Source organism: Mustela nigripes, chromosome 2 (genome assembly GCF_022355385.1).
Source record: "Mustela nigripes isolate SB6536 chromosome 2, MUSNIG.SB6536, whole genome shotgun sequence".
NCBI lineage: Eukaryota > Metazoa > Chordata > Mammalia > Carnivora > Mustelidae > Mustela > Mustela nigripes.
The window spans coordinates 212,865,390-212,883,441 of NC_081558.1; the positions used below are offsets into that span (position 1 = coordinate 212,865,390).

Sequence of the window (18,052 nt, forward strand, 5' to 3'; positions counted from 1 at the left end):
GTTTACACACTTCACAGCACTCACCAAATCACATACCCTCCCCAATGTCCATAATCCCACCCCCTTCTCCCAAAACCCCTGCCCCCGGCAACCCTCAGTTTGTTTTGTGAGATTAAGAGTCACTTATGGTTTGTCTCCCTCCCAATCCCATCTTGTTTCATTTATTCTTCTTCTACCCACTTAAGCCTCCATGTTGTATCACCACTTCCTCATATCAGGGAGATCATATGATAGTTGTCTTTCTCTGCTTGACTTATTTCGCGAAGCATGATACACTCTAGTTCCATCCACGTTGTTGCAAATGGCAAGATTTCATTTCTTTTGATGGCTGCATAGTATTCCATTGTGTATATATACCACATCTTCTTGATCCATTCATCTGTTGATGGACATCTAGGTTCTTTCCATAGTTTGGCTATTGTGGACATTGCTGCTATAAACATTCGGGTGCATGTGCCCCTTTGGATCACTACATTTGTATCTTTAGGGTAAATACCCAATAGTGCAATTGCTGGGTCATAGGGCAGTTCTATTTTCAACATTTTGAGGAACCTCCATGCTGTTTTCCAGAGTGGCTGCACCAGCTTGCATTAACCCTCCTACACTGTTGGAAGGATCACACATTTTAATCCTCACTGAGTGAACTTATGGTTGAAACATTATTGTCATTATGACAAAAAATAATTAGGGTTGTATATAACATGTTACTTTTCGATTTTCAGGCAAATCTGAGTAGTTTTACTTGATGCAAAAATAATAGTACTTAAATCCTTTGATTGATTGATATCATGTATTAATATCAATCAAAAGGTTTTCTAAGACATATACTTTTTAATATTATAAAATGTGTTTAAAATAAAAACCTGTGAAGGCATTATGCTAATTGAAAAAATCAGTCAGAGGAAGATAAATATTGTGTGATCTCACCACAAGTGAATCTTAAGAAACCAAACTCATAGACAGAGAGCAGCATGGCTTTCACTAGGGGCTGGGGTGGGAAAATACGGAGATCCTGATCAAAGGGTACAAACTTCCAGTTAGAAGATGAGTAATTCTGGGATATAATGCACAGCACAGTGATTATAGTCACCAATACTATATCTTGAAATATGTTGAAATACTTGAAAGTTGCTAAGTGAGTAGGACATAAAAGGTCTTCCCATAAAAAATAAATAAAATAATTAGGGTCACTTGTGTGGCTCAGTCGGTTAAGCTTCTGATTCTTGATTTTGGCTCAGATCATGATCTCAGGGTTCTGAGATTGAGCTCCACTCTGGCTTCATGCTGGGCATGGAGACTGCTTAAGATTCTCTCTCTCTCTCTCTTCCTCTGCCTGAACTCTCTCTCTATCTCTAAAAAAAAAAAAAAAAAAAAAAAAAAAAAAAAGGAGGGCCATATTAACTAACTCTATCCTGTTAATCATTTTCATGTTGCAAACCTTAAACTTATACAACATTAAATGTCAATTATATCTTAATAAAAAGCCAAACCAAAAAAACCCCTCCTGTTATTTTTCCTTATCCACAGCCACATTTCTCTACCAGCTGTGTTACAGCACCTGATTTTGTGAGTTTTTGTTGTTGCTGTTGTTTTTTAAATTCAGTTCTGAGAAATCAAGTAATAGGTCCTATTTTTATTAGATAATTGGATATATATGAAATTTCCATTCCTACAGACTAAGTATACGAGCAGCAGCATACCGTTTAAATTATTCATAAGATAAAAGTATCTTCTCTCTTTCGGTCTGCTTTCTTTCCCGATGTCTTTGTTCATTGCTAATATTGTCTATTTATGTGTAATTCTTCCGAGACAACCTCTCCTGACAGCCAAATAGGAAACCCACCCAGGTAGGCTAACCTGAAGGCTCCAGTTCCGTTTTGCAATGTGCAAGGCATGAGGTCAATTTACATAACTTTTTTTTTTCTCCCGAACAATAACAGAAAGCAAGTATTTGAATGGAGTTTTTTCAAACAACATAAGTCATGAAAAATGTGACTTGTTTTTGACTGTACCTTTAGGCATACACTTTTGATTAGGGATGATTAAACTTAAGCATAAAAGCATTTTAAACTTGAGGTTTAAAACAAAGGACATAAGAATCACATGGTTAGAGTTTTATATTTTTGTCAGCCTCAAATTCAGTTGGCTCACTACTACCACTACTGTAAAATTTTATGAGACTAATTTGGAGGTCCTTATAAATTGGTGTTATTGTTTATTTTTGGATATTGATACTAGTGGCATATTAGCAGTGAATGCGTAATGCAAATGAACAGTACTTTCCAGAAAGTCCACAAAGAATCAGTAAAAAATTAATAGCCACACTGCAATTAAATTTGTTTACTTTTTTAAAGTACATTCTCAGAATTAACATGTACTCTCCATTAAGCAATACACAGCAAGAATTTTAATTCAACCTTGGAATTTGATCTTTAAAATTAAAAACAAAACAAAATAACAAAAAAAACCTTTCTTTGCTATTTACAGTTCCTGCTTTGGGATAAAGCCCAACATCTGGATACCAGAATCAGAGCAGCAAAAATCCATGGAGACACATGTGCAATTTTATGCATGCAAACACACTATTTTTTAGGGTGAAACCACTATGGTGCTTCCCCCCTCATTTCTTACTTCACAGAAAACCTGAGGGGTGTCTTCCAAATGTATCCAGAGTAAGAAATCATATATGATAGATCACAACCCACTCTATACACACGCACCTGTAGAACTAGATTGTAAGCTTTCTCAAATAACACATTGCTTTCTGCAGGCACCACATGCTAAGAGTTTCCATGTTATTCCATTCCATTTCCTTTTGTTAATCCTGGCCTTGACTCACTTCCACAAGCAGGTCGTGACCTATGATCTGAAAAACCAGGGCTTCAGAGCCTTCCCTGTAAAATGGTAGGTCCTCAGGCCAGCAGTCCCCGCAGCACCTGGGACCTCTTCATGCTCTTCATGTCAAGGCCCAGCCGGGGCCCCAGGTGACACATCTGCCCAGGGAAGCCTGAGAAACCCTGCTCTAGAACACAAAACTGCGGAACGAAGATCTGTCATCTGAACTGAAATTAGACCAAGAATGTGTTTCAGAACAACTTTTGTTCAAAGAAGCTCTATCATCCTCTGACTTTAAGATGCCAAACTTTTCTGGCAGAATAAATAAGTGCAAATAAAGATTTATTTTCAACTTCATGAACTGCCTCCAGGGGTTTCCATTGCTAGTACAGCATTCCTGATCTGGGATCCCTGGGACTCTGGGGACAGGTGTGCAGGGCTGCTGACCGCCGCAGGAGGCCTGGGAGCGTGGAAGAGTGTGTGTGTGTGTGTGTGTGTGTGTGTGTGTGTGTGTGCAGGAACACATGTGCACATGCACTTATGCTGGGGAGAAAATATGTAACATTTAACAAATTCTTAGAGTTCCATGATTCACAAAAAAATTAAGATGAACTATCAAGCTATGAAAAGACCTGGAGGAACCTTAAATGTCTATTATTATGTGAAAGAAGCCCATCTGAAAACACTACATACTGTATAATTCCAACTTTATGACATCCTGAAAACTACAGAACTATGGGAACAGTTGAAAGATCAGTGGTGGTCAGGGGCTCAGGTGGGGCTAGGCAGTGGCAGGGAGCAATGAACAGACAGAGTACAAGGATTTTTAGGACGATGAAACTATTCGCTATGATACTTCAGTATCTTATGACATGATACCTACCATTGTCCATTAACCTAAACCCATAGAACATGCAACACAAAGAGTGAACCCTAATATAAACTGAGGACTTCAGGTGACAACGGTGTGTCAATGTGAGCTCATCCACTGTTAACAAACGTACTACTCCGGTATAAGATACTGATAATGGAGAAGCTGTGGGTCTGGGGGACAGTGGGCAGAGCGGAGATCTGCACTTTCTGCTCAGTTTTCCTGGGAACCTAAAACTCCTCTAAAACTATACATACATAAGAGTTAGGACACACTGCCCTTGAGAACACATTGTCTCAGCTGCATGAGTGCTGTGGTTACAATCATACCTACAAAGGGTAGAGAAGTGTTAAGAGTAGGTGAGTCCCAAAGGGGGCGCTCTGTCCCAGAATCGAACACAATCCCTGGATCATTCTCATTTCATTGGGACCATGGCTACTTAATCTGATCAACACAGACATGCTAAGTATCTACTAAGCACAAGAGCCAGGTGAACACTTGAGTCATATATAATCCAGCAAGCAGAGATAAAGAGCACATAGCTATCATTATATGATAACTATCCCCACCTCTCCCCAAATGGCAAGGAACCAGATGTTGAGATTTGGAGGGTAGAAAGACAAAAACAAGAGGCCAGAAGAGCATAGGGCAAACAATTCAGTTCACAGCTAAGTGGGCGCTGGGCAGACACCTATAAGCTCTTGGACAGAGACGCCAGGCGTTTCCAAACTTGGCCTCTTCTGGTTGGTCTGTGCCACATCCTGATTGGCGTGCCCATGTTCCTTGTCAAATATTTGGATGATTTACCCTTCAGGGTCCCTTCAGGGAGTACTAGGAGGGAAAAGCTCCTGCAAAGCAATGCTGGGTTCATTCTGCACGGAATGAAGAACTCCAGATGGAAGAACCCAGCTTTGATGCTGAAATCCAGTGCTGCGTGTCTTCTGTGAACACTGAACTCCTTTGCTGGTGACTCTTAAAAGGAAATAGATTTCCTTCTCTTCTTATTAAATGAGTCATATGGAAAACTGGGAAATACACAGGAGTAAACAAAAGAAAAACATCACGGGGCACCTGGGTGGCTCAGTCGGTTGAGTGTCCAACTCCCGATTTTGGCTCAGGTCATGATCTCAGGGCCCTGCATGACACTGAGTGTGGAGCTGCTTATGTTTCTCTCTCTCTCCCTACCATCTGCCAGTTGCACTTTTTCTATCTCAAGAAAAGAAAGAAAGAAAAAATCAAACAAGAACAGCCTACATTTGAAAGCTAAGGGACAGATAGTTAAGAAAAGTATCAGTAGGTGAAAGCAAGTAAAAATGTTTATCTCATGGGTGTGATCACAAATATCAAAAATCAGAATAAATGTAGAAACAATCTGTATGACAAATACAGCATAGCTCAGAGTTAATCTCACTAAAATATAACCTATACAATTTGGTGAGAAGAGCACGATACCTTCTAAATCCTAACTGTGAGAAGAGCAGCCCACAAGAATCTATTGCAGGTTTCTTCCCTTTTACGTTTGCCCCACTCTGAGGGGACATTTGGACCCTCCTGGCAGATCACTGTTGCCAAGGCTGCCCATAACTCCCAAGCTCTCAAAGCTGATGGTCCTCACCTTTACCTTCTACCCACTGGCTCGGGCTCTCAGCCTGGCTCTCAGCCTGGCATAGATTCCTCCTCCTCACCCCAACCTCTGCATGTTGGAGGGACTCAAAGCCCATCTCTAAGGCTCTTCTGGATCTGGGTCCCAGGGTGACCTCATCTAGTGACCCAATCTTAAATGCAATTCTTTAACTCAGAATGTATGATTCAATCAGATTGTATCACCCATTTTGCTTCAAACCCTCCAGTGATCCCCAGCCCCCAAGTGCAGGACATTTAAGAGTCTTTCCCTTTGCATACCAGAGCTGACACATATGGCTTTGCCACAGCCTCCCCAGGCCCACAGCCAACAGCTCTACTCTCACTCCACACCAGCCCCCAGTCTCCTTGCTGTTCCTTCAACACGCCAGGCAAGTTCTTTCCTAACGACTTTGCACACATAGTTCTTTCTGACCAGGACACTCTGGTCAGAAAAGTAAAAGAAAGAGAAAACTTAAAGAGATGCCTTAAATTTTAAGGCTGGAGCCCTGGAAGAAGCAGCCACCACGAAAAAAAGGGGAAGAGGATGAAATTCACAAAAATGCTTCCATGATGATAACAACAGTAACGACTGCTACTTACTAGACACCGTCCTTAGGCCCTCCCATGAATCACCTCCCTGGTCCTCCTACAAGCCTAGGAAGTGATGCCATTGTCCTTGCTTCACTGACAGAGAACTGCAGCTCCCAGGAGCTCAGGAGGTTGCCCAAGGTCAGTCAGCAAAGGTTATGCCTGAGATCATCAAGTCTGGCTTCAGAACCTGCCTGCTCACCCAGTACTCTCTAGCTGCCCCAGAAGGACTCGAGGCCAACTGCATACAGCCTCTAACCTTACTCCCGGAAAGTGACCTGACTCTCCTCCAACCCTGCCTACACCTCCTGAAAGCTGGTGTCCTCCCTGAAGGTTGGCTCTGAATCTCACAACGGCGAGACATCAGTTTCCAGGGCACCGTGCAGCATGCCCAGGGGAGCACACCACTGAACCCCAGTGCACTCTCCTAAGCACAGCCCCCAGAAGTGGGTGATGGAAATCCACCCTGAGGGGCACAGGAACCCACTGAAGAGACAGAAAAGCCCACATAAGGAATCTGCAAGCAGAAAAAAAAAAAAAAAAAAAAAAAAAGGTATCTGCAGGCAGAAGTCTCCACTGTTTTTGCCATATCAGATGTCTGGATATCTTTAAGCATTATTATTTTCTTTCAAAATAGTACACATGCATTAGAGAAATTTTGGCAGATCTGCTCTTGTATGTTTAATTAAGTGCCACTATCCCACAGAAAGAGAAGTATGGCTATAAACAGCCACCAAGTCATCAGGCTTGAAGGGATGTGTGAACACCACTGGAATCTGATCAAAGCTGATTTATTGAGAGGGAGGAAAAACAATGTATCAAAGGCTTACATCATCTTCACAATAACAGACTCTAAGGGAGAACAAGGTCTCTGCTTAGTATGCCTTCAAAAGAATAAACTTCCTACCCTCCTACAAAGCAGTTACTATAAATCAGGTTTGCAAATAGGTATGAAATGTTTGCGACTCAATGGGTCTTTTGACATCCAGGTGGGGGTTAAGTAATGAGCTCCACGCTTCTCCCCGGGGATGGAATACATCCCCACCAGCCAGAGAAATCTACCAATACCCCACTCGGGAGGCAGGGTGGGACATTCATGCACCTGCTCTGTGTTCCTTTAAGAATCCCACTCACATGCTGGTTCTCCAGCTTCCCAGTGGCCCACCACACACAACGCTAGCTACTTCCTAAAACTCTTCTAAGATCTTCCATGACACACAAACAGAGCTTATGTGTAGAAGCATTTAACGTCACATCCACAAAATCACATGCGAACGAAGTCAGTTCAACAATTCGCTTTTTGGCAAGTCCTGACCTTACATCTCTCCATTTCTCTCCTGAATATTCTCTCTCCTTCCTTCTTCCCTTCTACTGCTATTATGCAATAGTATGCAAATATAGAATTTTATATATTAATACTATAACAGTATGTTATACAACTGCCATAATTAATATAAGAATATATTGTTACATTAATAATACTAATAATATATTAACATATTGATATCTTACATCAATATATTACTATTAATGTTAATAATATATTAGTAATAGTATCTTATTAATATGGTAAAGCATTCTGTAACTACTATAATATATAAATGTAACAAAACACAACATATAACATATATTAATATATTTATAATATATAACATGTTAATATTAATATTTTAACTAATGGGGTACTAATAACATCAAATATATTAATAATAATGTGTAAGAGAAATAATAAGTGCGTAGCAAGTGCCAGGTACCACTCTGAATGGTTTAAATATACTAACGTCCACTGATTTAATCCTCAGGAATCTACAAGGCAGGTACTTTATTCAGCTCCCTTTACAGTTGAGGAAACTGAAGCAATCAATAAGTAAAGCCAAGTTTTCCACCCAGACTATCCGACCCAAATGCACTTTAAAAATAAGCAAAACTTACAAAGGCTGAAAGTAAAAGAAGGGGGAAGAAACACAATTAGAAACAAACCCCAAGTTTGCCAACTTTTCAGTCCTTCACAGGCAGAAGCAACAGGAAACCTGGGCAGAGACCTTGTTTAGTCCACGCTCCGCTGCCCATGACTGATCTTCACACAAAGCCTTGGGGTGGGGGATAGAAGCTAGACTAGCTAGAAGTGGACCACAGAACTGAGCCTGTCCATCATCCTCTGGAGGACAGAGGGTCTGTGTGGCAGTGGAGCGACAGATTCCAGACATTTCCAGGCATCATGGCCCCAGAGCTGCCCCCTGTGACCCAGCAAACCCTGGAACATGCTCAGAATCACCCACATGCTTCCTCTACAAGAAAGTGTGATCCCCAGGAGGACCCGAGGCCACCAGGCAGTCCGTGGGCAGAAACAGTGGGACAGGTGAGCACAAGCAGGCACAGGTGTTGTGAGTGGGACAAGGCGGGATGCCTGAGGACGACGGGTGAGCCAGGGGAGCAGGTCAGGCAGTTTCCCTTAGATACCTGCCCAGCCCCTAGCCCTGGGTCCCTCCCAGCGGCGTGCAGTGCTGTATCCCAGGTGTCTGGCGACGTGTGACTTGCACCTGGATGGCAGGTGTTACATCTTTGTAGTCTCCTATTCCTCCACCCACCCCTAACCCAGCTAGGGGCACATGGAAGGCTTGGGTAAATGGGGTGAGTCCCTCTCAGTGCTGAAGGCAAGGGGACTCACTCAACTCAGAAGTGGCCAGAGCCTCCCTGAGAAGCTCATGCTCAGCCCCAGCGCAGACTCAGCTCTCATCACCACCCGCCACCCAGATGTCCCTTGACCAGCGCAGGCTCCCGCCTTCTGTCTTAGAGCAGCACTGGACCAAGTGATCTCCAATGAAACGATTTGCTGGAGTGCAGAGTGGTTTACAATTAGAAAGTATCTTCCGAAGCATGATTTCACCTCGAGCTACCCAGCTCCACCTTCCTTTCCTTTTCTTTTACCCTTCTTTACATCCTAATTTTTTTTTTTTTAATTTTAAGTATCACTCTTGCAAACCTTTCTATGCACTCCTCAGCTCACAACAGGCAAGACCAGGACCTCAGAAGCCCCTTCCAGAAGCTTTCCCCTCCCCGACAAGGTAGGTCCTCTCCTCAGGTATGGACTCGATACAGCTTTTTTCCTTTTCAACGCATATATGTTTCTCTGAAAACATAATGTTTCTTTCAGTTCTGCCCCTTTTTGATCTTTATATGCGCAAATGTGTTGTGTTCTTTCTCCTGTGACTTGTTTTTCCACCTGACCCTGAGAATCACCCACATTAATACACAGACAGAGGTGGACACTTGCTGATTTTCATTGCTGGGCAGACTCCCGTTATAGGTCGGGAATGCTGTTTATTTATCCATTCTCCTGGTGGGCATCTGGACTGTTCAGTTTTGCTAAGGTCCATCTCCGGGGATCCAAGGGCAACAGGGGGTGTGCCCAGGGGTGGGGCGGCTGGAGCACAGCTGGGGCCATCTTGAGCTTCACGAGGTAACACTCCATGGATACCAAAGTGGTTATACTGATCTACACTCACACCAGAGTGGGAGAGGGCCCTGGGTGCCACATCCAAATCTCTGTGCTAGAAACCTGTTTTATCTGTATATTATTATGTCTTCCCTTATCCCTCAGCCCCTTCTCAAAGCAACTAGCCCACATGTCCCACACATGCAACCATCTGCGCTGCTGTGGTCACTGAGTTTTAAGTATGTGCATATGCATGAAAATTATATGACGTTGTTTAGGAAGTGCATACGTGAAAAGCATGGTGCCAAAGAGTGCATGTTGTCATTTTTTATTTTTTTGCTCAACTCAGTATTTTGCCAGATGTGCGCAGGCTGCTTCATTGTATTAGCAGCACTGCAACACTGTATCTTTAAGGTGGATGCTACCCTCACTTTACAGAATACCAGAGGACTAGCTCAGGACAATCCAGCACCCACTGTGTAGTAGTACCTCACTGAATATTTGCACTGACCCCACAAAGTAGATGCCTGCATTTCAGACAAGAGAAAAACCAGGCACAGAGATTGAGGAACCTGCCCAAAGTCAGTTAGTGATGAAACAGGATTTGAATGAAGACTTAAGACCTCAGAGCCCTTGCTCTGATCCACAGCATGAACTAGGACGTATGACCCGGAAGGTTTTTGTGACCCGCATCTCCAGATTACACAGCCGGTGAACCCATGAGTGAAACTCACATTCCCACTGTTGCCCTCGGTCCAGTCTTTGCTCAGTCAGTTCCCAAACATACAGCCTCTGTGCAAATGGCTGGTGAATGGCGAAAAGAACTACTGAAAAATGTGCTGATCAGGAGTCTCTTTAAAGCTATAAATTTGACTAATACATTAACCCTCTTCATCAAATGTTAGTAAAGGAAAATACCAAGAAGATGGAACTCTTGAGAGGACCTGCAATAATGGAAGTTAGAAATTTCTTTATCAGAATGAGAATTAATGACCAAAAGTTTGAATCCTAAGAAAATGAATCCACAAGTCCTTTTCCCTACTGGGGACGATAGCAAGGGTCCATCTTTGGCCGAGATGGGCGCCCTCCCTCCGCAGAACAGAAGCATGGCCACATGCACCTAAAATGCTAGGATCATGCTTCTGGAACGTGTAAGTATAATTTTTATTATAAGAAAGGACCAGCCAAGGGCCAGTCAAGAAAGCCAAATTAAAATGTGCTGAGTGACTTAGTATTATCACCAAGAGAGAATAAGTTAAGTTCTTTTAAAGTCCTGCTCATTTTCTTCACAAATGAATCGCCCCCACAGTTACACTATTTAAATCAAGAATGGTTTATATTTCACAGTTACTTACCATCCTTTCCCTTTATTATTATTTCTAGCTCCTTAAACATATAAAAGGGTAAAAGCAATTTGTTCTGGCAGAAGAGAACTACAGTAAATCACGCAGAATAAATTTCTTAAATACCAAAGGAACAGTGCTTCCCTCCAGATAAGCCTCTGGACACGCGTGTGAAGCACACATAAAAATCTGTCTCCCTACCACCTGCCACGTGAAGTGACTCCTGTGAAGAATTCATGTCCTTTTCAGGTGAAAAAAAATGTTCGGTAGCAATGCGCCAAAGACAAAATCTTCCAATACTTACATCAGCACATCCAGTGGAACCGGCCAGACACCATTTATAAGAACTCCCCCTCCCAGAAAGAAAAGCTGCACTCAACCCCGAACCAGAATCTTCTCAATACACAAAATTTTACTGTGTAAATTTCCCAAATCAGGTATTTTAAGGAAAAGGTGGAAGGCCATCTATTTTTCTAACTTTGTTGTCAAGGACTTGAATTTCATTTATCAAAAAAAAAAAAAAAAAAGTCCAAGAGTATTTATTCAAATTCCAGCAGGTGGAATTGGATATATTTACAAAGGACACAAACATCTCTAATATCATCTTCTCCACCTCGGAGTCAACACCCGTTGTTCGTAACTACACCTCCAAATGGCCAGTTCATCTTCCAAAGACACAGAAGCCATTTGAGTTGAAATTTGTTTTTTAAAAAGCTTTCTGGGTTACCATTTCTCATTATCATTCATTTACACTTAACCACCACGAGGATAACAAGATACATCAGAGCTGAAAATACAGCTCCGTCCTGAGATCAAATCGGGACATTGCCACTGAACACATTCTCAGAGATCGTGTTTCTCAGGTTTACGGAAGACTGTTGGCCCTTGATAAATTCACTTTTAAAGATCTGTAATGATTCCTTGCTGACTTCATCTTTTCCTCCTGGTTGGCTACAAATAAAATGCCAGTCAAAATGAATTTCGGTTGTTGATCTTCATACCACCAAGTATAGGAGATAACTTATTCTATCACCTTCTCTGCGAGATGTTATTTACATTCTGCAGCAAAAAGTCTTCCCCACTCTCACCCCTGTGTAGCATGGACACACTTGCCAAACATGCTCCAGGGAGAGAAACCTTATCACATCCTCAAGAGATTTCCCACTTGGCAGTTTGTAGACAGAACCGCCGCAACCCCAGTGAAACATCACACAGGAATCCCACTGTAGTGTCCCTGACCAAGACATCCAGAGCCCTCAACACTCTATGGGTCTCCCATCTTTCTGACACTTTGGAAACACCCACAAAGCTTAAGGAATGCGCTGAACTCATCACCTCTGAACCCATTTTTGTGTATGAATGTGAATTCCACATAGTACAGAACACTCCCCAATGTACTGCTTTTAAAATGCATGTGGGTGCATGTATGCATGTGAGTGTGTGTGATCTGGGAGGGCATTCTACATTTTAGCCAAAAAAAATCGTATCATTTTTATAAAATTGTATTTAGCTTTTCGATTATAAGCCATTGTCTGTTTTCAATAAATGTTTTAGGTCAAGAATAGAGATTAGTAAAACCAACCAGGTCACTTAGGGAAAATGAATTTATATAGGGAATGTGTAGAACTGGTGAAGTAGTGAATGTTTTGGGCACGTGTAGACAGCTGAACTAACTAGCAGTGGTGTAGACAGCCTCTCTGGGTAATGTGGCTCAAACCCCAATGTTTCCTGTAACTTTGATCTGGGTCAAGTTATTGAAAGTACCATTTCACTTCCCTCCTTGGCTATACTCGCAGGTATTATAGTGTGGGTGCAAACGGGTCAGCCTCCTCTTGGGGACTCTTGGTGGCTCAAGTCTTACTTCCCCATTGCCACACCTCCAGAGGTCCCAGGAGCTGCCCCGGGAGAGCAGCTGGTACGGGTATGCGGGACAGCTGCTGAGATGCAGGCATGTCCGGGGAAACCACGAGTACTCGGCCTCAGCACCTTCCCAGGTAACCCAAGGTAACCCCAAGCAAGCACAAAGGGGGTGGAACTCAGGCAGAACCTGGAGGAATCCTTAACGTGCAAGCCACATACATCCCTGAATGTGGCTTGCACGTTAGGTCAGGAGTCAGTCAGGAGTCCTGAGTGACAGGCCAGACAGTAGATATCATCAGGTTTGTGGGCCACAGGGTCTTGGTCACATCAGAACACGAAAGCAGCCATAGATGGTGTGGAAATGAGGGAGTATGGCTGTGTCCCAGCACAACTTTCTTTGTGGACAATGAAATCCAAATTTCATACCAGTTACACGTTTATGAAATATTATTCTTCCAATTTTTTTGACCATGTCATATTGTGAAACCAGTCACCTTAGCTTATGGGGGTATAAAAAAGGTGGCAGGCCGAATGTAGCCCATGGCGGAGGGTGGCTGCCACCTCCCCGCCCCCCCCGCAGTCACTGATCTGAGGGCAGGCAGATGAGCAGGAGGCTAGGGCGGCTGCCCCACCATGGGGAGACCTACCTTGATATGAGCTGCTGGGTCTGGGACAGTCTGAACCATGTCCTTCAGCAGATCAGCTCAGTCACCGTCCGCTCAGAACCAGAGACAGCTGGGAGACAAAAGGGGACAATCAACAACCACATTTCTGAGTTTTGTTTTCCCTGAGGACCCCACACAATATGCCAAGGGGAAAAGAACCCCAGCTTTGCACAGATCTCGACGTGTTTGCCCACAAGCACCTTTCAGGCGTGCAAATGGAGCTGCTAGAAGACCCGTGTCTTCTGTCGGGAATGTCACTTACTTAGAGCCCCCATCAAACACCGGCCGGACAAACCCAAACAAACCCACATCACGGGCAGCTCATACACGTCATTTCCTGTGGGCAGCGTCTGTGAGTGATTGTGTCAAGGAAGAAATAAAACTGAAAATGAGACCTTTTCTAGGTTCTTGAGAGAACTAGGCTTGGAGTCCCACCAAAACTCATGCCATCCACACATGTTTTAAGCTTCACGATGGAGCTCTTACTATAAACCACCGCTGTTCGTGACGCACCCAAGTGCTGTCCCTGGACCAAGGCTCACAGGCAAGTCCTCCTTTACTCCTGACCACCACTGGGAGTCAGCACCCAGATCCAGCCAGGGACAGGGAGACCTGGGGCTGGTCTTTCAGGATCACCTGGTTAATAAGCAACAGAGCCAGGATTCAGGTCCGACTGGCCTGACTCCAAGGCTCCTAAGACACTTCAAGTTGATGTAATGAACAGGTTTCACCCTGTATTTTTTTTTTAAGATTTTATTTATTTCACAGACAGAGATCACAAGTAGGCAGAGAGGCAGGCAGAGAGAGAGAGAGAAGGAAGCAGGCTCCCCGCCAAGCAGAGATCCCAGGACCCTGAGATCATGACCTGAGCTGAAGATAGAAGTTTAATCCACTGAGCCACCCAAGCACCCGTTCACCCTGTATTTTGAAGATACATTAGTTCATTGTATTTTTTTAAGATTTTATTTATTTATTTTGAGAGAGAGAGAACACAAGCAGGTGGAGCAGCTGAGTGAGAGAAAGGGACAAGCAGGGAGCCCGAGACGGGACTCGATCCAGGACCCTGGGATCATGAACTGAGCCGAAGGCAGATGCTCAACCCACCGAGCCACCCAGGCATGTCATGTTAGTTCATTTTAAAAATTATTTTAAATTTAAACGAATTTAATACTCTAGGGATCAATACATTCCTTTACTTGGATTATAAACCAGTGTTTTGGCTACTGTCTGTCTGCCCCTCCTCATCCCCAGGGCCACTCTCCACAGCCCCCTTCCCTGTCCCATACCCCTGGAGCTGACCCCCATGGGCTACCTTGGCAGGGCTCCCTTGCCCTCTGGCCCCCATCACGTTCAGTCAGTGTGACACCATCTGCAGATCAGGGTGCAGGAGGAGAAAGGGCTGGAGTATTTCTTCCCCACACTTTTCCACCACCCGCTTCACACTCCCTCCCTTTTTGGCCACCCTTCTGGCCTATGGGGACCTCACCCATCCTGGGGACCCTCACCCAGGGCTCCCAGCTCCAGGAACCATTTTCTGCCCAGGCTTTGGTTCTCTGTACATCTTAGCCAGACATTGCTTCCTGGCACTGAAAACCTGCCTTTCAATGTATGTTTTCAGGTGCCATCACTATTGGTTCCCAACTGCCATTTTTGTTTGGCTTTATTTTCTTCCTTGTAAAACTGGCCTACGACTCTTAGCAGGAATGAACTGTGAAATAAAAATCGACAGTCCGCTAAGATGATACTCATGAAAGCTCTCAAGTCTACAGCTGACCACGTTATTCCAGGGAATAAATAAAGCAGTCATGGCAACCTGAAGGCATCTGTGTTCTGCCTTTCCAACCCTCTCCAGGCACAAACACATCCACTCCCAGCACAGATGGGCTTCTCCCAGGAAGCCCCCACCTCCAGGTCTGCATGCTTATGGTCTGTCTCCCAAAAGGGCTCCATGGACTTCTCTCCAGATCTGGGGGAGCTTGGCTGGACAAAGAGACAACAAACATGGAAATTTAGGCGATACTCTTTACTTCAGCCAATTTTCACGATCTTAGAATGTATCCAGTGTTTCTATCTAAGCCTAAGGCAAGTCCTTTTTGGGATAGTAGTTGCTAAAGATGCAAAAGGAATAAAGTACAGCCTTAGAATTGAATTGGGCCTCCATTGAAGGGGACCCACAGTCTTGTTATACTGGTGAGAACAGAGGCTGGAAGAGAATGGGAGTCTGGCCAAAGGTGCCTTGCTCCTCTGACCCAGGAACCTCTGACTCCCCCAAGACCATCTCCTCAGGACAGCAGGAGTCACCCCAGGAAAACGCTCTGTTCCAACAGCCATTCAGCCTGACAGAGGCCCATCCTCAAGATCCCCACTGTAAGACCTCATGCTAAGAGCAGACTGTTCATTCTAAATGTTTTTGTGTCCCCATAGGGCAGCTCATCCCACACAATCCCTCCTTCCCTGCTTCCTTCACATGCTGCTGCTCAAACCAAGAGCTGAAGCTTGTACCCTCCCAGCAAGGCAGCAGAAGGAATGTTCTGGAAGTCCTGAGCCCACGTCTTGAGATCCAGAGGATTCCTCTTTCGTCTCTGGGAACCCAGTTTCCATATCTCAAGCAGCATGGGAATGTGACCAAAGCCCAAGGTAGGTGCACAGCTGACACACTGGAAAAACTGGATTTTTAATTTTAAGCTAACTAGTTTTTAGTAAGTAGAAACATTTCAGGCAAAATGGCTCTAAGCAAACCCACGATAACAAATCCATTCATCACACGAGCTGGTGGTCATCAGGCATATTTGCTCCTGGTGAATACAGACGAAGCAAAACAGCCTTCTACCAGCAAAGCCTCAGCTTACCATAAGAAGGTAACAGGTCTAATTCCTGCCAAGAGCATGAGCACCCTTCCCCCTAAAGGGAATGGGAGGAGGGGAAAGCAATTGAGACACCCACCCAGGGCCCATGATTTAAGGAAGCACTCTCTCTCAGGCTGACCCTCATTCTAGCCCTGGTGCCTACATACCAGAAGTAAGCAAGAGAGATCAGTAGAAAGAGGAAGAGTCAACCAAATGCACCTTCACATTTATCTACAGAGATGAAAGAGAGCTTCCTCAAAAGGATATGGCTTATCTCTCCAAATAACTACAAATACTTATTACAAAGGGTTGAAGTGCATCGATCCCCCAACCCTTCATGGATTGGGGGTCCTAACCCCCAGTAGCTCAGAAAACATTCCTTACAGGGCACAGGGTCTTTAGAGAAGTTATTGAATTACAGTAAGGTCACAGGGTGGACATTAATCTAATGAATGGAGCTCTTCTTCACTTAGAGGACAGAAGACACAAAGACACAGGAAGAAGATGGCCATCGGAACTCAAGGAGAGAGGCCTGGGACAGCCTCTCTCTCATGGCCTTGAACCAACTCTGTCCACACCTTGCCCTCAGACATCCAGCTTCCAGAACTGTGAATCTGTTTGTGACATCTGAGCACCCAGTCTGCAGAACTTTGTTATAGCCACCCTGGAAAACTAATACACATTTATTGAAAGGTTGTGCATAGTATTTCAACTGACAAAGATTATTAGCCCTGATTTGTAGGGTGGGATGGGGGAAAGGTGTGTCTTAGGAGTCACACCCAATTTATTTGCACTTTTTCCTACCAGACACTAACTTTATTCAAGGAATGTCCCAGTATTGCTGTCCCATCTACTAACCATTCCTGGCTTCATTTTGGCAAAGGAGATATTTGTTTTAAGTTCTATGGCCTCAGTGAGTGTGATATAGGCCCCACCATAACCTCTCCCAACTCCTAAAACGTTTTTCTGAGAGAAGCCTGATAGTTCCCAACAGCTAAGGGGCATATTTTTAGATAAAAGGCTAAAATATTCCACCTTTTCTTTTTTTTTTTTTTCAAAATTAATGAATGCAGAGACACATTCCCTGTGTCTGCCTTTTGAGAAGAAGCTTCTACTAAATTCAGGTGAAATAACTATAAAACAATGCAAACCGAACTTAGTAATATGACAAGAAAATGTAAATATCATAAAGGATAGGTCTCTGTAGACACTGCCCTTGGCCTCCCGTCCTTCTGGAAGAAGCAGGCAAGATTAGGAGACAGCAGAGAAAGAGGGGTGATAAGGTCAAAACTTGTAAAGCAGTGACATAATCACCACTCCCCTATGTCAGTGTCAGGGGCTGGCAGGCAGAGCCGGACGTGAGGCATCTTACTTAATGAAGATAATCAGTGGAACCAACACAATCCCTCAACATATACCAAATGGTCCAAGGAAAGGCCTTTGGTTTTTGTTTGGTTTCTGGTTTTGTTTTTTCACCACAGTAAGTGTACTCTTGAATCCTCACCACCTATTTCACCCATCCCCAACCCATCTCCCACCAAAGGTCTTAGAGGTTTGGAACACAAATAATGCCATATCCAAGATACCAAATACTTATATATTTGTTTTTCTTTTTTCTTTCTTTCTTTTTTTTTTTTTTTTAATTTTTGACCAGGAGAGGTAGGGTTATCTGGGATTTTGTTTTACCTTTAATTGCCCTTGGCCCCACCATCTTTTTTCTCTGCGAGTCATTGGTCTTGCTTTCAGTCAACACTGCTTTTCTTGGGTCTTCAAAGATCTTGGAACAACCTGAAAAAATTTTTCAATAGATTAAACCTTGGGGTTTTTATCCAAAAAAATTAACACCAAGGATCAACAGTAGGTTTAGTGACAAAACCTATTCCTTCAACACTATTCTAAAATGAGAATGAGGGTGCCTGGGTGGCTCAGTGGGTTAAGCCGCTGCCTTCGGCTCAGGTCATGATCTCAGGGTCCTGGGATCGAGT

At 43.8% G+C, this 18,052-nt stretch overlaps 1 protein-coding gene across 2 annotated transcripts in view; it reads right to left on the reverse strand.

Annotated features, from left to right (window-relative positions):
- ERG (ETS transcription factor ERG) overlaps positions 1 to 17,826 on the reverse strand; it is a 172,526-nt gene extending 154,700 nt beyond the window's left edge. Inside the window, exons 1-2 of one of the 2 annotated variants that reach the window (XM_059392353.1) lie at positions 17,754 to 17,826; positions 13,204 to 13,291 (exon numbers count right to left, since the gene is read on the reverse strand). In XM_059392353.1, the coding sequence (XP_059248336.1) occupies positions 13,204 to 13,242 (39 nt within the window). In that variant the 5' untranslated portion in view covers positions 13,243 to 13,291; positions 17,754 to 17,826. The remainder of the gene's footprint in view (positions 1 to 13,203; positions 13,292 to 17,753) is intronic. The other variant, XM_059392355.1, reaches the window with a different exon arrangement.
- Positions 17,827 to 18,052: the final 226 nt, after the last annotated feature.